Consider the following 22,697-nt stretch of genomic DNA (forward strand, 5'->3'; position numbering starts at 1 on the left):
ATATATAATTTTAAGGAATAAATTATAATAACTTCAAAATAATAATGTTTGGCATTTGTTATTTTTATATTTCCTCATCGTTCACAGCGTTCCATGCCTATTTCACGCATATACCACATCCTTACACACTTACAATAAGTTAGTTATTTTTTGTCTACACTAGAAATTACCTGGAAATAATTTATATGGCAAAACAACGTTTGCCGGGTCAGCTAGTGTAATTATAATTTTATCACATTTATCTATGTTTTTCCTGCAAAAATTTTCGCTTTAACAGAAATGTTTTTTACATTTAATTGTACACTGCTACATAATTGACTAAGGCACTCCCGTTTGTCGATAATACGAAATACAACTAGAAATGAAGAAAAATACTTAAGGGAATGGCTGCCACGGGGCATGCATATAAAGAAAATATGGGAACTGCTGCTCTGAATCAATGTAGTGAAGTCGGATCGTTAATTTTTATGTAACCTACGCAATTTCTTCTAATAAACATAAGTTATTCAACTGCAACGAACATAAAAATGTCTTCTGATTGTGGGTCTCAAAAACTGCCTGGCCCCTGGATTGAGGGGAAAAATTGTTACGGCCTTGCTTTTTACAATTTTGATCAATAATATAACTACGTAACTTATATTTGAAACAAAATTTCATAGATATTTTTGTCATTTTCTATAATGCACACGATTTTTCCACGAATTTACCACTCACACTGACATTTTCTCGCAAATTTATTACTATTTTCCAATTGCAATCTGTTTATGCTTTCTATCGGACAATATGTGTACCACGACGTGTGTTGCAGAACGACATTCGATCACACTACTATTTCCAAACCTTAATCACGGTGTGACGTATTTTCCGAAAACTTTCGAACTCCAAACAGTCTGACGACGACAATTTTTTTTTCGTTTTCGGTAACATTCTGAAACAAAATTATGCTTTTGCCTTTGACCGGTGCATTTCCTACAAGTTTTTAACAGAAAAGACGTAAAATTATCGTTACGCTATTCCTTACGACGTTACGAACTGTAAACATGATTGAAATGTCACGCGCAGATAATCCCTGGTATCTGAATTATACGAAATTAAAAGCTTATTGAATATTTGTGATAATGACTTAAATGGTTTATCGTAAAAATTTCGAGGTAATAAGTGACGCGCGTGATGCGACATAATACTCAACGAACAATACTTTACAATTGTTCTTTTTCATATTGTTTTTAGATGATTTTTATTATTGTTTCTTTTCAGAGACTTTTCAGCTGAATTCCGTTTCGGAAGGTCTCACGGAAGTAAGTAATCCTTTGTTTTCGTTTATATAATTAATATTGAGTATAAATTCTAATAGAACATCTACCCGAAACATATTCGGGTCGATGTTTCGGGTCAAGTTTAGTTAATTATACAAATTATTGCTGAATTAGCGAGAGAGATTTACATAGAGATTTTTGTTATATTCGAGCTTATTTTCGTTCAATTTCTGATAATAACTCTAAAATTATTAAAATAAAAATGCGGTAAATGTGCAATAGTTTGAACAGGAATCAGTTCAATAAATAATCTTAGTTTTTTAATATATTTTATGTACATTATAATTTTCTATGCAAAGTACTTTAATTCCAAGATTTCTAAGCTATATTTCGTGTTTGATTAACAATACGAAGTACAAAAAACAAAAGAAGGCGTCTTCTGTAACAATGAGTAAGCAATGTTTTATTTAGTTAAATCTAATTTCAGTGCCGAAATCGAATAAAACAGTTAAACAACACTATCGCAAGGGTCAGTGTAATCAAATGATTTATAATATTAGCAGAATCAGTTAGGTAAGTTCTCATCTTTCCTCTTATTAAACTTTTTTCAAATTTTTACAAAAATATTACTTTCAGGTATCGACTTTAAAATTTAACTTGAACAATTTTCTTCCCAACACCAGACAGTAAAATCACGATAAGTAGCATGATTTTTACACCTTCTTTTAATTTAATATCATAATATTTAATTTAATGATTTCAATAAGTAATAACTGAGTTCTTTCTAATTCTAATTGATATATAAGCTGGAATTTTAGTAATCTTTAATATTCTAATTTCATATAACATTCACTCGATATACTTTTTAACAACTATATTAATACATAACATATATCTTAAATATTTGGCGCTATGATTACAGAAACCATTTGACCAATACACAAGCTTATTTCTCTTTTAAAAATATGCTCATAATAGGTAGATAACATGTATCTTAAATATTTGGCGCTATGATTACATGAGACATTTGACCGATACACAAGCTTATTTCTGTTTTTAAAATATTCTCATAATTGGTAGATAACATGTATCTTAAATATTTGGCGCTATGATTACATGAGACATTTGACCGATACACAAGCTTATTTCTGTTTTTAAAATATTCTCATAATTGGTAGATAACATGTATCTTAAATATTTGGCGCTATGATTACATGAGACATTTGACCGATACACAAGCTTATTTCTGTTTTTAAAATATTCTCATAATTGGTAGATAACATGTATCTTAAATATTTGGCGCTATGATTACATGAGACATTTGACCGATACACAAGCTTATTTCTCTTTTAAAATATTCTCATAATTGGTAGATAACATGTATCTTAAATATTTGGCGCTATGATTACATGAGACATTTGACCGATACACAAGCTTATTTCTGTTTTTAAAATATTCTCATAATTGGTAGATAACATGTATCTTAAATATTTGGCGCTATGATTACATGAGACATTTGACCGATACACAAGCTTATTTCTGTTTTTAAAATATTCTCATAATTGGTAGATAACATGTATCTTAAATATTTGGCGCTATGATTACATGAGACATTTGACCGATACACAAGCTTATTTCTCTTTTTAAAATATTCTCATAATTGGTAGATAACATGTATCTTAAATATTTGGCGCTATGATTACATGAGACATTTGACCGATACACAAGCTTATTTCTCTTTTTAAAATATTCTCATAATTGGTAGATAACATGTATCTTAAATATTTGGCGCTATGATTACATGAGACATTTGACCGATACACAAGCTTATTTCTGTTTTTAAAATATTCTCATAATTGGTAGATAACATGTATCTTAAATATTTGGCGCTATGATTACATGAGACATTTGACCGATACACAAGCTTATTTCTTTTTTAAAATATTCTCATAATTGGTAGATAACATGTATCTTAAATATTTGGCGCTATGATTACATGAGACATTTGACCGATACACAAGCTTATTTCTCTTTTTAAAATATTCTCATAATTGGTAGATAACATGTATCTTAAATATTTGGCGCTATGATTACATGAGACATTTGACCGATACACAAGCTTATTTCTGTTTTTAAAATATTCTCATAATTGGTAGATAACATGTATCTTAAATATTTGGCGCTATGATTACATGAGACATTTGACCGATACACAAGCTTATTTCTCTTTTTAAAATATTCTCATAATTGGTAGATAACATGTATCTTAAATATTTGGCGCTATGATTACATGAGACATTTGACCGATACACAAGCTTATTTCTTTTTTAAAAATATTCTCATAATTGGTAGATAACATGTATCTTAAATATTTGGCGCTATGATTACATGAGACATTTGACCGATACACAAGCTTATTTCTGCTTTTAAAATATTCTCATAATTGGTAGATAACATGTATCTTAAATATTTGGCGCTATGATTACATGAAACATTTGACCGATACACAAGCTTATTTCTTTTTTTAAAATATTCTCATAATTGGTAGATAACATGTATCTTTTAAAAATATATTTTTTTTTATTCAATCGATACCTAATAAATATCGTAATATTTTTCGTTCTAATTTATTTTTCTGTATAAAAACAGTTTCACTACACAAAAATTGGTTGCAAAAGGCTTAAGCAACAGCGTCTTTGTTACAATATAATAAGTTTTTAGTATATGTTTTATATGCAATTTTTATAATTTGTGGTTATTTATATTTTGAACATAATTTTTTATTCGTTGCTATATTTATTTGTAAATGAAAAATCTGTATTTAAACTTCATGTCCTTCAATAGGAAAGTTTGAGGAAAATGGCATAAAAATTAAATTTTCGTAGTGTATTTTAGTTTACCGAATGAATTGAATAGCAACGAATGTCCAGTTTTATTCCTCGATTGTTATTCTGTCGAGCAATCGGGGTCAGTTTCTGGAAATCAAAAAACTACCACAAAATGGGTGTCGCCTTGACGTGGCTTTGTGGCTTAACGTGTGAAAATTTTCTCGAAGTTCTAAAGAAAATTTTTACCACAGACTAAGAACACCCGACAGAAATTTGAAGTGTTTTTAAGTACAATTTTTTCAAACAGTTTTTTTGTCAATTACGCTAAAACACAAAGCAATAAATGTGTTGAATCTATTGCTTTATTTAGGTAAAAACAGAAACATAAAATGTATTGTATTAATTTGAGAAAGATCATGGTGGTATGATTAAGTAAACATTTTCCATTAAGTGGTGAGTAACTAAGGCTGCTCGGAATGCTGATGTCAAACTTCACAGCAGAAATTTATACGAATAAACGTTGCGTTGAAGTACTTCTTAATCTAATGAAATTAAATGAATAGTGACGCATGAATATGTATTCTGCTCGTGTGATAATTTGGGTAACGTAGATATTCATGTTTTAACAGTAACCAGTAGTATTGACAGGTGTAATTGAATTCACGTGGACGTTGATCCACACCAAATTTCTCGAATTTCCAGCATTATGTTGAATACCGTATATAATGAATGCACTATATATCTAAAAATAAAAAATATGGAAAAGTTAAGAAAACAAATTACAGAATCGACAACACTTCGTAAATTGCCAAATTTTTATGGTCAACCCATTATTTTTTTTTATTGCTTCATTTCATACAAAGAAAATATTTATGTCTAAACTATCAACAAAGAATTTTGATGGTTTCTATAATATTTTGAGCGATGTTAATTTTTAATATCAGGTGATCGAATTCTGCCTACCACACGACTGAATCACATAAAAAAATTAAAAATAAAATTTATGTTTAAAAATCTAACAAAGCCAACTGTTAAATCTTTAAGACAACATTCTTATAAGTAAAACGAAATGAAACGTTTGTTAATTAGTCGAGTTATAACCCAGAAAAAAGCATTTATCAATAGAGTCATAAAACAATTAACGTTTATTGTCTCTCGCAGTAGGGGTAACGAGAGGTCTATTAACAAATCTTTTTGCAGTAGCATTAAATTTCTACTAACTTCACGTGAATGAGTCATGTTTCTTCCCTATTTACGAACAAACCAGATGACGATCAGTGAAACGTGAGATAATTTACAGCCGAGTTGAAATATGCTACGTTTATTAATTGCATTTTTTCCATCAAATTACGTAAAAATAAATATTATAAAGGGAATTTTGTCAATACATAAGTACTTTATACTACTAGATAGAAAACAAAGCGCAGAATTTAACGTAGAAATTGTAGTTTTTTTATGCGATTGATAAAATTGAATAATTTTATAATAAGAACAGGATTCTGAGAGACCTTTGCGACTCAGGCAAGGGAAAATGTTGCGATTCACAAAGAATAATTAGCAACCGTTTTGAACAATGTTAATTTGTGAGAAGCAAAGTTGATTAGTATTAAAGTGCTCCACATTCATTTTAATCAATTCAAGAATGTTAACTTAAGTAATGAACGATAAGAAAATTTTACAAATTAAATTCACATTTCAATTGATTTTTGTTATGTAAAACAAATAGAAGCGTTCAATTAAACGAAATTTATAAAAATTAATACACGTTTAATTATAAATTGAAATATGCACTTAACAATATGAAATCACAATAAATTTTACAATTATCAAGACAACACAAAATTCTAGTTATTTGTATGTTTGTAACTATAATATGTTCAAAAGAGAACCCATTTCGCAACTAACATGCTAAACGCTTCGTTATGAAGTATTAACAAGTAGTTCGGAAGAATTTATCACTGAATATACTGTACATACAGTACATACTATTTCTCATAATTTACAAAAAAGTATTTATTAATTTTATGCGCGTTAATAATTTTTTACTGACCATTTTTTCACGACACGGCTTAAATATTTTAAATAAAAATGGCTCGCTAACCATTTTTGGTCAACAAACCATGTTTATTTTTGTTAACCAGTATTGGAGAATCTAAAAGAGGAACATTTCGGTTTTAAGTGTCATCCTTTTCGAACAGTTGCCAGAGTTTATGGGACCCCGAAATACGAGTATTAAAATTATCAAAATTTGTAACTGTTTATTGAAATATTTTATCGAAGAGTTATTTTTGAATTTTCACATAATGGTTTGTTCTATTTGAAAATGCCAAAAACAAAGGTTATTACATCGAATTTTAAACTGCAGTTACTTCCAAAGTATCGGGCTGGGTTGCCCACGCCAGAAACGAAACTAAAGAAAAACTTTTAAAATTTGAAACACGTGAGAAGATTACCTTGCGACACACTAGATGGCAGTATGACGTGCATTGCCAAAATGATGGATATGCAGCAGAAGGCATTTACGATGACTTTGTCTTCCAGCAGAGTGGGGCTCCATCTCATTAGCATACTGAGATGCGTCGATACCTGAACGTAGAACCCACCTGCAAAGTTTACGCAAATCAGCAATGATGGTACTCTTCTGTCATCAGAGAACGAGATTGGTATAAAAATGGATTGCTGGATGATTGTACACACAATTGTAGGGAATTGCAAGTGAAGGTATGGGCGGAAAACGTGATTTAACAGACTTTCAACATGGAATGATTATGGATGCTAGAAGTAGCGGAGTATCAGCAAAACTGCTTCGCTTGTCGCCCCTACAAGTGGTGTTATGGTCTGGGGTGTCATCACATACGATCACCATTAGTAGTAATGTGAAGCTTCGGAAATGGGTCTAGAATTTGTGCAAAAAAAGGAAAAAAATTTTTTTCTCATTGTTTTGGAATAGAAGCAAATAATAATAATTATTATTATAATAAATTTATGTTGAAAAAACTCATCAACAAGAAAAAAAGAGGAAAACGAAAAATGAATATTTTATGCCCATAAAAAGACATGTCTGTAGAGATTTCCGAGAAAGTCAGACTTCTCAGGTTAAAACAATAGATGAATTTGAGTACTTACATCGAACATCGTCGATAGGAATCGAATTGTCCGTCGATATTGACTCATCCAACGATCTGGGTTCCGATCTCGTTACAACTCGTAACGAAGGGGGGGCAATCGGAGAGCGGAGGCAAGTCGGCATCGACCTATCGGAGTGTTCGATCTGGGACTCAAAGAAAAGTTATAAAAAACCCTAAGAAAAAGGGGATGAGACGTTCTCGCAGTCATTAGTTCTCAGTTCAGAGTGCTCCGCTCCGGGAGTTTTGCTGCTATCCAGCGACGAAAGCTTGGACGACGTTTCGGGACGTGTCTTCGACATCCGCTCCCGGCAAGTTTCTCCCAGGTACTTCCCGTCGACGAGAAATCATCCTCTCAAGTTGTGCTGTGCGCCCCGGGGCCGACGCTCTCCACATCACTTTCGCCGGAGGAGGAATCGATCGTCGGATCACTCAATTGAACTTTTTGCACGGACTGGTTCACCCTTCGGATAGGCCTTACGTCGAACTTTAATAGTAGTTGTAAGCGCCATTTTTATATTTAATAAACGGTTTAAGATGGAAAGCCTGTCTTCGTGAATTTTTCCACTCCCACACGGCAGTGCTGTCCGCTAGGTTGTCGTGACACTTTCTCCCAACAGGCTAACCTCACAGTAATTTACGCGACCATGACAGCCCAACGGTATGTTAACGACACTGCAGCAACATGTGTTGCCTTTTATGGTGAGGCTCCCAAGAACCAAGGAGCTTTTGTTCATGTGTACAAAGAGTGTACTACCAATAGAAAAAGCGGGTCTAACGTATGGCAAGTGGTCGTCCTCGGCCGCTGGATGCTCGAGCTGAAAGAAGAGTTGCCAGGCTTAATCAGTGCAACAGAAGAGCAGCAGTACGTCAGATTACAATTGATCTTAGTCAAGAAATATTTCCGATGACCTCTGAACGAACTGTTCGCCGTACATTACATCATCTTGGATATGAAAGCCGAAGGCCTGTTCGAATGCTTTTTTTGTCTGCAGCTAACAAGATCAAATGACTCCAATTCGTACATGATCACAAAGATTGGACAGTAAATGACTTGAAAAGGGTAATGCGGTCCGATAGTTTTTAATTTCACCACGCAGATGGCAGAGTGCGAATATAGAGAAAACAGCATGATTGTATGGTCTCTAAGTGCATTGCCACAACACTTCAAGCTGATGGAAGCAATGTTGTAGTTTAGGGATGTTTTCCTGACATTGTTTGGGTTTTTTGCTTCGTGTGGAACAACATCTGAATACACATAGGCATTTAAATATTGTCATTGCCAAGTACATCCAGTTATGTTAATAGCCTATTCCATTGGAGATGGATACTTCCAGCAGAACAATGCTCCATGCTATAAAGCTCAGATTCTTCGAAGATGATTTAAAGAGCATGACGGAAACTTCACCTTGCTTAGTTAGCCTCCACAATCACTGGATCTTAATCAAATTGAACATTTGCGGGAAGAGGTAGAAAGGGGCATCAGGCAGCTGAATCCAGAACTATCCATTCTTAATAAAAAGAAAGTACAGCAGAGCATCGATTATCCGACTTAATTGGAGACTGGGGTTGGTCGGATAACTGAAAAGTCAGATAACCGAAAAGTATAAAAAAATACATTATTAGTATAGTGTATTAGGCCTGGTTCAAACACTAGCCTCCCTTTTATGATCGAGGCAGTGCTGCCAGCTAAAACATGCAAAAATTTAACAAAAATAATATTAAAGTAGCCAAGACATAACTAAATATTGTAGCGCCACATCACTAGCGGACATTTGAATTTGCCGACTAGAACGCGGTCGGTTAACCGATAAGTCGGTTAATCGTGGGTCGGATAATCGATGCTCTACTGTACTGTAAAACTCAAAGTCCAAAGTTTCATTTCTTAGAATTTAGTGAATTGTTTTTCTTTTAACTTTTTTTTTTACTTTATCAATTTATTAATATATAGAAATAAACAAAGCAAGCTTAAATAATAAATATATAACTTATTTATAACGTTATTTAATAAGATAATTGAATTTACTAACTATTCGGAGTATTCGAATATTTGAATTCGAGAAAAGTGATATTCGCATATCTCTAATTTATATAAATAAATTAATAATGAAAATCACTTAATGCATACCTATACTGTTTATTTTAGTTAAATCAATACATTTTGCGTGTGTTATATGCGGTCAAGATGCGTTCACTGGCTATTATGGGAACTGTGGATGCAAACCACTTCTTATGTATTGTTTTTATTAATAGATGTCAGTCTTGTTGTATTGGTGAAAACGGTTTATGTATGTACAGTAAAGTTGGAATTCAATTTTGTCAGTTTTGTACGCACAACTTTTCTTTGAGAGGTTTTAAACCGATATGTTTTGGAGAAACGTTTTTGTGAAAATAGAAATACTTTTGAAAGTCACCGTACTTTGGAGAGTGAAAATATAACGCCTAAATCAAGAATTAAACAAACTCTTAGCCCAAGAAATTTTTCCTCGAGATCACCTCTTTTATTTAGATAATAATTCAATAAAAGAAAGCAAATAGCAAATTAGAACTTTTTTAATAAAAAGATTTATTGTTTCATAATGAATAATACAAAACCGAAATAAGATCTGTAGTTATTCTCTCTTGTGACTGACTAGTGACTTGAATAATAAGTCACTAGGTCATTTTGTAGGAAATACGCATCTGACTCTATGATTTTCAAAACACTTCAAATTTTGATTTTTTTTAGCTTATGTGAAACATCTCCATGAATAAGTACGTAATAATGCACACAAATCTATAAATAAAAATATAAATTATAAATAACGATGTACATCATTCTAAGAATCTTATTTAAAAATTTTTACGATAAAAATAATCGATATTGAATCTTATTATATGTTTATGTACTGTACTTTAATTTTAAACAATTGCTAAATTTTTTAACTCTTACAGAATCTGATATTAATAAAAAATTTAACAACAACAATAATAATCTTTATGAAATAATTTAAGCAGTATCATGAAAATTTTAACATATAATCTGACATGAGAGACAATAAGAATATACAAGTAAGAAAATATTGAATATAATACTCTACATATAGTCATTATTGAAAAATTTGTCGGTTATTACTTAAGCTATTAGCTGTATTTACAATAACGAGGCCTAATACTTTTTAAAATTTGGTATTAGTAAACGTCTAAACAATCATTCTCTATTAATAGTGGAAAAAGAAAATGGAATAGTGATATAAAATTCAATGTGACTTAAAAAACAGTTGCTTTATGTGAATGTAACATAATGAAATGAGAGCACAAAGTTTAAAATTTTAAATGACAAGTGATCACATTAGACTCACAAAATTTGCCTATCCCTGACTGCAACTTAACATAAACAAATAAATCAAAATACACATATTCATATTATAAACAATAAACAAAGATGTAGACAAAACGTCAAGCATTATCTTTCTTCTGCTATTTGTTAGCTAAATACAAATGATATTTTTAGACTGTTGTTTACATTTATAAAAATCCAAGAATAATTAATTTGCAGTCGTAAATAAATAATAAGTATAATGAATATTTTATGAGTAATATTAAGTATGGTAAATATAATGTGTATATACTGAAGTAAATCTCTAGAGAATATAACGACTAAAATTTATCGGTAAACACTAAATATGATGACATCGTAGAAAAAAGATCCTAAAATCTGCAAGAAAATTATTTAGCAAGAATTGATATTTTATCCTAAGCTATTGCTAGTAAAATAATTGTTATAGATATATTAGTATAGTATTTTTCAATTTTATATTGTAGTAAGTTATTCCTCAGCCAGACTGTTCAACTTGTTTTTTGCAAAGTTATCATTTGCAAAAAACTTAACATGGACTGAGAAATTCTTTAAAATCTTAAACGGGTTTTTGTTATTACTGATTACAAAAGATAGTTTTTTTCTTTTTGTTTAACGTGTACGCAACATTAAAACATTGATTTACACATGTTCATAGGAATTCTCTGCACGTCAGAAAAAATTGTTAAAAGTAATAGGTTTTTCAATGTTGCACAACGTGCGCAGTTTTCTGTGCAACCTTAAACAACGACCTACTTCAAGCAGAAGACATTTACTGTTCCCGTTTGTGACGGTTGTTGAATCTATCTTTCCTTATAATCAATTTCAGCTCTTTCTTCGTGGCACACTAACATGACTATTGCCCGTATACACTTTCGGTTCTGCTAGGCTCAAAATTGAAGCAGGTTGAGAGAAACATGGCACAGTACGTTTGGGATATGCTCATGAAAAATTCAGTTGTTTGCTCATCCGAATTCGATGCCGGTTTCCCTTGGTCGTAAAGGTTAATTCATAATAATACTATAAGCGAATTACAAAATTTAAGGGGAAAGTTAATTTATAACTGTAAGAAAGCAGGAAAGACAAATTTTTATTAACGTCAACATCTTTTACATTTCCATTGATTCAGCAGATAATTTTGCTTAAATCAACAGCTGGTCCGAATATGGCCGCATCAGGAATAAACCCGATTGTGAATTTCTTATAAAAGTGGAAAGGCAACTTCACTAGAGACCGCTTTTAGTCATCTTGACAGCGATGTCATAATCGTTCCTGTCAAATCGTAAAGGTCTCGAAATTAGTACAATTCTCTAGAATATATCTATTGTTAAATAAATAGTTTACTTTTTATATAAAGTATTTGTCTTTCCTCCATTCTCCCGAAACGCCACGATCCCTCCACCACTCAAACGAAGTAAGAATTAGATCAGCCACTCGGATCTATTTAGTTATTAAAGGAATTGCGAGTTAAGACGCAAAACTTTATTTTAACTGGTGTCAGGAATCCTGATAAGATGAAAGGTCTTTCGATCTTCTTATTGCATAACATTAAAGCCATCCTAGACAGTGGGCGGATATCGCAAAAGCATATTTAGTACTAGCAAAACATAATTTTTATATTTCTGCACTATCAAAATCTTGAAAAATTTATATCTTAAATAAAGGTTTTATTATAATCCAAAAAATTTTCTGTCATTTTTTCACTTCCCAGGATAAAATTAAATAAGCACAGATGTCTCCATGAAACTAAACATAAATTGTATATAAAAATATCGACATTTCTTCATGCTGCACACTTTAAAACAAAAGTATTTTGTTCTTACGGATATAATCAGTTTTATATCTAACTTAACTGCTTTTTGTTTTTCTGAAATTTTTCGTGTACATTGGCATTGGTTCTAAAACGAAGTTTTAATCCTCAAACTTTACAAAGGTACTTCGTTTTTCCTTTCCTATACAAACGACTTTTATAACTTTTATTTATATTACATATTATTTTACGTCTGTTGAAAGAAAAATAATCGCATTGGAGATTTTTGTCATGGTGTATATACAGCGATAATTTTCTTTTAAATTTCCGGCAACATCTACATACGAACACTTTGTCTGAATTATTTAATGGTTGTTCATTCTTGTACGAATGAAGGTCCTTGAAAATTCTGCCACATTCCTAATCTTTGTTGCTTGTTGTCTTTTCAGCTTCAGAAATATCTTTGTTTGATGAAGTGAGTGTATCAGGGTTGTATTTCATTGATTCTGTCAATACTTTTATAACCAATTCGGTATTGTTGTTATTTAGGTCTGTAACATAAAAAGATTCAAATACAGTAGAGCATCGGTTATCCGACCCCCGATTAACCGACTTCTCGGTTAACCGACCGCGTTCTAGTCGGCAAATTCAAATGTCCGCTAGTGATGTGGCGCTACAATATTTGGTTATGTCTTGGCTACTTTAATATTATTATTGTTAAATTTTTGCATGTTTTAGCTGGCAGCACTGGCTCGACCATGAAAGGGAGGCTAGTATTTAAACCAGGCCTAATACACTATACTAATAATGTATTTTTTCATACTTTTCGGTTATCCGACTTTTCAGTTATCCGACCAACCCCAGTTTCTAATTAAGTCGAATAATCGATGCTCTACTGTATTTATAAGGGGTATGTCAAAAATTCCTCATATTTACATTATAAAAAAAAATTTTTTTACTTACCTAAATCTTTTTCTTCCGATGCTGTAGCCATTGCTGAATAATTCTGTATTTGGGATTTCATAAGTTATCAAAAATTATCATTTGCGATGAAAATTATCATATATCATTATTATCATATTGTCTATTTTTGCTGATATAGTTAATAAAAATTTGTCTGTCCTGCTTTCCCACAGTTATAAATTAACTTTCCCCTTAAATTTTGTAATTCGCTTATAGTATTATTATGAATTAACCTTTACGACCAAGGGAAACCGGCATCGAATTCGGATGAGCAAACAACTGAATTTTTCATGAGCATGTCCCAAACGTACTGTGCCATGTTTCTCTCAACCTGCTTCAATTTTGAGCCTAGCAGAACCGAAAGTGTATACGGGCAATAGTCATGTTAGTGTGCCACGAAGAAAGAGCTGAAATTGATTATAAGGAAAGATAGATTCAACAACCGTCACACACGGTAACAGTAAATGTCTTCTGCTTGAAGTAGGTCGTTGTTTAAGGTTGCACAGAAAACTGCGCACGTTGTGCAACATTGAAAAACCTATTACGTTTAACATTCTTTTCTGACGTGCAGAGAATTCCTATAAACATGTGTAAATCAATGTTTTAACGTTGCATACACGTTAAACGAAAGGAAAAAAAACTATCTTTTGTAATCAGTAATAACAAAAACCCGTTTAAGATTTTAAAGAATTTCTCAGTCCATGGTGCTGAAATTTTTAATATAAATTATGACAAAAAACACTAATCCTTTCTTACATGTTATAACGTAAGTCGTAACTCGCAAGAAAAAATAGATTTAAGTTTTATTTCAGTAGTTTTCTGCACGATCGAAAAAGACTTTTGTAAAGAATTTTTTAACATTTAGAGTAAAGTTTATTAAACACGTGAGAATTTAGTAGCTAAAGAAGCCATTTTGTCTACGATGACTACATTTTGTACAGTACATTATATTGTTCTGAACATTATTTTTAAAACAGTGGCCTTTGTTGAGAAATTAAAGCTGTAGTTTAGCTGTAGTAAACAAAAGTTTGAAATGGCTGTTTTTTCGTGATAATTCTATATTTGGTTCAAAAAAGTTTTTTAAAAAATTGCCGAGATTCTGTTGATAGTTGTTGAAATGTGATCGCAATTATAAGTTTGACTATAGTACAGGTACTCCTCACTTTACGACCTATCTGCTTAACGACCACTCGCACTTACGACCAATCGAGTTTCGACCTGCAATTCGGGGTGTCCCCTTTCTCAGGTTGAGTGTCGATCAGTGGCGATGGTGACATGCGCACTAAGCGTACTATAATAGGCTTGCGCGTACTATAATTGTTTAATAGTACTATAATAGATCTATTAGCGTACTATAATAGCCTTTTTATTAATAAATTTGAAGTTTTTTGCATAATTTGTATAATTTTATAACGATTCTATATTCCCAGCGCAAGCTCCTCGCTTATCGACCAATTCGCTTAACGACGTAGTCATCGGATTGGAACTCGATCGTAAAGTGAGGAGTACCTGTAATTGCGTTCAAAATTTTTTAAATTTAATGTAGTAAATTTAGCATAAGAATCTTTAGCCGAATTTTTTTTAAAGTTGTTTTTATTTAATTCCTGACTTTTCTTAAATAATTATTTATCTTTTAATGGCTATTTTTAGAAGAGAAAATGTGTGAGAAGCCGAAAGCCAACGGTTAACCCCTACTGAATACATACTCGGCAACAGTCTGCAAGGGCCACTCACGTTGTCGTTTCAGATGGCTCTTTATCGAGTGGCGTGGAAGGTGAACAAGTCGACAGGCATCCCCGAATAGACAGGAGACAGGTTTAACAATATAAGAAAGCATTTTTTGAATAATTAAATCTAGATTACAGGAAAATATAAGTTCTAAGGTTAAATGCAATTACGAGCCTACACAAAATTGGCGACTAATCTCGAAACTATGTCGCGTGCCTAATCTGCGTATCACAGAGAGAGTTTACAAAGTTTAGTCCCGAAATACTTCTAAGGACGAATACGGAGAGCAGTATTCATGCATGAAGGCGGTAGGAGTTTTCGATATCTTCCAACAGGTGTCTTTCCTTTAGCTGGATCGGGTCTGCTGTATGGAGGTCCGGGAGTCGAGGTGGCAGTATCACCAATCATAACTTCCTATGACGATCGCGTAGAGCTTCCGGTAGCTCTCTCGCTTTTATACTGTTGTCATGGGATAGGGATCACATGATCGTCAAATGTTGACTATGACGAAGCATTTTTGACAGCTAAGTGTCAACTTTCCTATTGACTTGTTATTCCAACCGGTGACGAAAATTTCATTCATGATACCAAAAATCATGTTTCTTGGTGTTATATTTTAAAATATCAAAAACTAGGACAGAAATTTATTGCCGATAATTCATATAATTTATTAAAGTATATACCGAAGGTGGGTCAGAACTTTACATGTATTCCTTTGGTAAAAATAAAATATACTAGAAAGTGTATTAAATCTATACCCCTCAGTTATCACAATATTCGGCATTGTAATGAATACATAAAGTAAACCATAAACAAATTATTTGACAAAACTCTTACAATCTTAACAAATCACGTTTTATTGCTTTAAAGAAGTAATGGCATAATAATTAATTTTCACATTCTTTTCTATGTTCGCATAAAACGGTTTGCCATTTTTGATTAAAAAGATATTACATAGAAACTTTTCCATTCTAATAATGTTTATCATTTGTAGAAGTTAACATTTTGTAGAGGATATGTTTTAGACAACCCTTTACTATATTAATTTAATTATTTCCATTTCAAATTGTACATATTTTTTAACAGATAAATTTGATATTTGGATTTCATTGTAGAGATGTTTTATGTATTAATGAAATGAAACGAATGTACATTCTGATAATTGAGGTATATAAAATTTTGCCAGAGCTATATAAAAATTTTAGTACATATTTTTACATATTTCTTGGTTGTGTATAAGCGCATTATTGTGTAATGGTTATTCTAGGATAAGCGTTATTTTAACATTGAAGTTTAAAGAATCGTAATTTAATTACTTCAGCAAAAATAAATGCTCCAACAGGAAAACCGCAAATATTTATCATTACCTAATAACGATAGAATACTTCGATAAATATAATATACATATCTTTCTAATGTTATCGAAAAGTTTATTGTCCATTCACAGATGTCGAGACGTCAAGTAGATTGAAATATGTAGATAAATTTAAATACTAATGAAATGATCACTTTCTATTTAACGAGAAATTAATTTTATCTTTCCGGATATAGCGTAAATGATAGAAAGAACGACAGGAATGAAAAACAACGCATGAAAAGCAGTTTCTATTGCAACAAGTATTACAATTTTAGCAAATGTGCAAAGAAAATATACATCAGAATATAAAATCAATATACCTAATCCCGTGGTCAAAGATCCTTGAAGTATTGGAAAGCCTATACGATACAGAGAGTCTTTTAATTTCTTGTTTGGTGTCTTGCATTGTGACATCACATAAACATACGAAATATGAGCAGGATAATTCACACTGAAACCCACACACAAAATAAGACTCATCATTGATATAATATCCAAGTTGATGCCCCATGATGACATGTAACCTAATGTTTCTACCATTGCAGACACGACGCATATTGCAACAGTAATTGCAACTAATACATTCGGTACGAACAATAGAAAAACTGCTGTTATCAATATGGCAGTAATCCAAAACAATTGGTGAATTATTTGTCCAATGATGATTCCTTGTTCAATTAGACCTGATTTAATGCAATGCACTAGTACAGGAATATCGGATTCGTCAGCAAGTTTTAGTAAGTCTCTTAATGTGTCAGTATCTGAGTTTGAGGAATTTAAATCCTTTCCCATTATAAAAAATCTGCTGTACAAGATATCAGTATTGTTGCTGTTAAAGACTATGTCATTAGACAATGACTGGGCAGCCCTAATATTAAAGAAAACATTGCGAAGTCCATCGATGAAGTCTTGCTTGTTTGACATATTGTAACCTTGTAAGGAAAATTTCGCTACAGGACTTTTCTGAAATTCTTTGTAGAATTTCAGCCAAGACACAGTGAATTCATCCCCAGCAATATTTGGATGTTTTTCGAATTTTATCAACAGACTTTCTATCGATTTTTGAACTTTTATATCTGAGTAATCCAACGTTTCATTAATAATTATGTGAAAAGGATATGAATAACGTGTAAAATACTTATAATTAATTTTGAAAGCTTTTGAAAGTAGAGAATCTTCTGGAAATAAATTTTCATACTTAATACCATGTTCAATGTAAAATGTACTACAAATTCCAATTGATAAATTAATGATATACATTATAACAATAATAATTTTAATCAGTGGATTTGAAAGTATTTTTCCTAATAAATCCCTGAAAAGTGCCATAGTAAATTCATCTTCTGTATTATTATTTTCAGAATATTCTTCACTTTGTTCTGAAATAGAAAAAAAAAAATGTAAAATTGATACATTCGAAAATCGAAAATATTATTACATGGATGAATCCAGCTGAAAAATAAACACCAGAATAGAGAACATTTAAGGATAATCCAGTATAATTATTCCACCAACATATTGTAATCATGCTGAATAAGACTTGCTTATACGTAACAATATATATATATATATATATAAAATATATTTACACACTTATATCCTGTATCATATATATAACATCTCAAAGTCCGATGAGTATACAATGAAATAATCAACGATCGCCTAAAAGATCGGGCTAGTCGGCTTGCACAACTGCATGTCAAGCAGAGGTTTGCAGATTCAAGCCCTGTCCCAAGTCAGTTCTTTTATTCCAGAAGGTTCTTTATACGTGCCATATCAGAGCATCGCGACGTCGGCGAGCACCTGACGCATGTTAATAATAGGTTACCTATTATTAACATGCGTCAGGTGCTCGCCGACGTCACGATGCTCTGATATGGCACCATAATATGTTAGTAACGCACCAAGGTGTATACTGGGGAAATTACAACCAGAGTGGTTCCCGGTTGCCTTCTCTGGATCGTGTTGTTACGCGAGGGAAAGAACGCCTTCCACGATATCTTATAAGAGAAACTGGCCCCTATTCAATTGTTACAAACGTGGAGTAAACCCGGAAAACTTCACGTGGCCAGCCCGTTCCAGCGAACCGCGAACCGCGAACCGCGAACCAGCGACCGAACTCCGAGTGTTTAGCGACAGAACCGCTCGGCCACTGGTGGGCCAGAAAGATTCTAAATTATTTAATAATTTATACAAAATTATAATTAATTTAGTTTAGAGATGGCACCTACCTCTAGTGACAAATTACTTTATAGTAATCATTTAATTAGCCAAATTCCAGCCCGATCTATCATGCGATCGTTGATTATTTTAATATTTATTAATCTTTGAATAAAGAAAATAGATTTTTCGCAACTACGTGATTATACCTCATATAAAATTATTCAGATGTGATCAAACTAACTAAATGTGAAAGCCAATATTCTTCAAGGTACAGTCACATTGTCATTTTATCCTCTTACAACTAGAAAGGAACTTTCGTTAAACTATATTAAAACACTTCGTCGATTATTTTCTGTAAAATTGGGTGTGACTGTCCTCTCTTTACTAGCGCCCGTGAAAGTGACAAAAGGTTTATTATTCTGTTCTTAGTACACAATTCTACTCTTCTCTAATTGCAAAGCTGAATTCACCCTGTGAAATTTCAGATAATGTAGAGATAAGTGGCATTTGATATGTTTATTTTTTTCTTTATTTCAATCGGATATCAAAAACGAATTGTCTCAGATAACAAGACATGGGTACACCACTACGACGAAGAGCAAGACGCAAAGCATGAAAAACTGATACTAATGATCTTTTGAGATGCGTGAGGACCTGACGGCGTTTCACATAGTGAAACAGTACAATGTATTCCGCATTGCTGCAAGACCAATTGAAACCTGCAATTCGTCAAGAACAGCTACTATCCAATGGACTACTATTGTTCAGTGACAATGTACGGCCGCATACAGTAATAACAACCGTACAGACTGCGCAACGACTTGGACTTGAAGTGCTTCCGCATCCCTTTTAAAGTCCCGATCTAATCCCGTGTGATTATCGTGTCTACTGCTTCTTGAAGGAATCATTATGAGGTATCAGATTTAGCTCGGATAGTGAGGTCCAGGAAGTGGTGCAGATGTGGCTCCGTGGGCGACCTAAAGGTTTTTTTTTGAGAAGGGATGAAGAAGCTCGTTGGACGATACCATAAGTGCTGCACTATGCAGTTATGGTATTGTCTATGCAGGGGGGACTATGCACAAAAGTGACATGTGAATTTGTTTTCCATCAGTAGAAATAATGTTATTATGTGGATATTGGCTTTCCTTTCTGTTCACTCTCGTATAGGATGGTGTATCAGAATTGTTATGCATCTCTTTAATAATACACTAAGAAAAATTTCTTAGCATATATATGCAGATAGCTTAGATGAGTGTAAACTATAGATTTTGTTTTAATCAAACTTTTTATAATACAGAAAAATAATAAAATAACAAATAGTATTTTATCTGTACATGAAATACACAAAAAGTACACTAAATTATTTTCAGCAAAAATATAACATCAAAAATTTGAAAAACAGACATTACTATAATCAATACTGCTAAAATTAAAATTATTTTCAAATATCGTCTTATATACTCATTAGGAAAAAAAATAAATTTGGAAAAAGTAATATTTCTTTATAAAACCTTTGCAACCTACCACATCTAACAAATTTTCCAGAACGAAGATTCTTCTCTTCTCTGTAGCCACTCAATGCCAAACATCCTCCAAAAAACGTTATCTGATATACAAAATTGAAGATTATGCAAGTTGCAGTATAATAACTGAAAATCCGAATGAAAGGAAAAGGAGCCATCATCCCGATGCAATACGAAATGAAATTAGTAATTGAAGTTAACGTGATAGAAATTCCTGCTTCGCCATATGTTACTTTCATCCGTTTCTCGACTGTATCTTTGGAATCAGTGATTCTCCAACATCCTATTAGCACGAAGGCATCATCTATCTCGGTCACTGAAATACATTTAACGTTGTTATTATATATGTTAGCGTTATGATTACAATAAATTTGCAGGAATGATGATTACTTACCAAGGACTAAAAATGGAATAGTTGCATTCCAGTAAGTACTTTCTACACCCGATGCAGCCAGCATTCCAAAAGACGATACAACAGCTAAACCAGCATTGATTACACTTGCTAATCCAAGAAGAGGTTTGCTTCTCACCCAGCTATTGCTCATATTGAGAAATATCGAAAGTACAATAATAATTCCAAGCAGTCCTCCAATTTTAGGTTTCGTTTTATCGAATTCTTTTCGAAAACCTTTTTCTATAGCTAACGGAGAATTTGGAAGGACTTTTACGTATGTAAAATTATATTTTTGAATCGTTTGGTAAACACGAGTAGACCACTTTTTAAACAATTTGTTCTTTTCTTCGTTTTTCTCATCAGTTAAATATAACAATGTAATGGCATTTACTTTTTCTACAAAGTTGTAATTATCCTCTGTAACACCTCCTAAGTTTATAAAATAGGCTTTATAAGTGAAAGATAATAAATCAATATCTACAGGATATTTTAACTTCTTTCTCTTTCGTACTATAGAGTCTATTCCCACTTCCGATATCACCTCAATTATGGGATTTTCGTAGCATTTTTTATGCATAAAAGCGCAGATATCACGATATTGTATTAACTTTCTGTCAGTTTCTAATGTTATATTTTGTACGATTTCATCAACCAATTTTACTTCTGTAAGAACATTTTTTTCAAACATGTTCCCTTCATCTTTTTTCAGCAGATGTATTAAAAGACAATTTGGTAAGTCAGGAACTCTTATCTGATCAGAAAGTTGAGATGAATTATATGAAAATGTATCTTCTATAAATTTTTTAATGGTAAAAAGTTTTCCTGTGTCCGGAATTATTATCTTGTTAAAAGGTTTACTTGGTCCTAGTTGTTTGATAAATATTGACAGAACAATGGACAGAACTGTAGGGAATAAAATAAAGTAATATGGATGCCGTCCGACCGTTTTTCCTAATTTCTTAAATACATAGGTAAGAATTCTTCTTATAAAATCAAGTTTCATTTTGCTGCTTTAATTTGTTTATGAAAAGTAATCCTGGCTTCTTTATCTGAAATGAAAAATATATATGCATATATATTTAATAAATGAATTCACATTTTAGCTATTTTGGGTATTTATATATTTTATTTCGAAATAATTTTACATATATGTTCCCGTTGTATTATCTACTACAACTATTAAGAGAGAAATGTTTAAGAGGGTTCCACATGGAAATATGACGAAATTCTTGAATTTGTTTGATAATATTACAAATTTTTACAATATTTATTTTGCTTTATTTTATAAAACAAATAAATACTTCATTTTGATTTTTTGTTTAAATTTCCCCTTTAACGATAGAAGAAATAAACAAAAATCTATTTTTAATGCGTTGCGATTATAATTAAATTAATAACTTGCAATATCGTGCTTCACAACAAGGACAGAATCAATCTGTTTCTGTTTTTTATCACAAAAATATCACACTTTACAATTGTTAAATTTGATACATAAAACAATTTTAAAATAACATCTTAATGTTAAATTTTCGAATAAAGTTTTATTTTAAAAACATGTTAAAAACATTCGATTAATCTCAGCATTTATAACGTTCAGATGTGTTTTCCTTCAAACAAAACATCCGAATTACTCTATAGCCCCGGGGTATAAAGTTATAGCTTTATTTACATATTGTTGTTAAGTATAGGCCTAATACTAACTGCAGGATAACTAGGTAAATTCAGGTTAAACGTATTTTTTGCTTTAAATAGTGAATATTATACAGTACTTACATATTGTTTAAATGATTTTTGTAATAACCGACTATATAATTAGCGAATAGTTCATTTTTCCACGCGATTACACGACCGAAAGTAATCAGATTGGCGGTAAATTTTACGGCTTGATGCTTCTGATAAGACACTTTCTAGTTTAAGTGAAATGAACTAACATGAAAATTACTGAAATTGCAGGTAGAAAAAATGAAAACAGCAGTTTTTTACGTTTGTTTGCGCTCTGACTTTGATTTCATGGCTTTGAAAGAATGTCGTTTTTCGCGGAAATATCCAAAACAGACTATTCTCAAACAATGCTGATTTATTAAACTACAGTCACTGTAATAAAAGTTACCAATTAAAGCTTAAAAGGCGTTTAAACAAGAACTTAATGGCAAGAAGTTCTCCCATAGACTGACTATAGGGTGGTGAAGTTGAGGAATTATTTATGGCTTAATATTTCTTTATGTGTTTGAAATAAATATAAATTTGATAATATCTCAATATTTCTATGCATA

The 22,697-nt window shown here is 31.9% G+C and overlaps 1 protein-coding gene across 2 annotated transcripts in view; it reads right to left on the bottom strand.

Moving 5' to 3' along the window:
* Positions 1-21,267, bottom strand: part of LOC136981696 (patched domain-containing protein 3-like) — a 151,565-nt gene extending 130,298 nt beyond the window's left edge. For both annotated transcript variants that reach the window (XM_067278039.1, XM_067278041.1), the window contains exons 1-2: positions 20,425-21,267; positions 20,032-20,346 (exon numbers count right to left, since the gene is read on the bottom strand). In XM_067278039.1, the coding sequence (XP_067134140.1) occupies positions 20,032-20,346; positions 20,425-21,112 (1,003 nt within the window). In that variant the 5' untranslated portion in view covers positions 21,113-21,267. The remainder of the gene's footprint in view (positions 1-20,031; positions 20,347-20,424) is intronic.
* Positions 21,268-22,697: the final 1,430 nt, after the last annotated feature.

Source organism: Centruroides vittatus, unplaced genomic scaffold, assembly GCF_030686945.1.
Source record: "Centruroides vittatus isolate TY-2023 unplaced genomic scaffold, ASM3068694v2 contig_788, whole genome shotgun sequence".
In the NCBI taxonomy this organism is placed as follows: Eukaryota; Metazoa; Arthropoda; class Arachnida; order Scorpiones; family Buthidae; genus Centruroides; species Centruroides vittatus.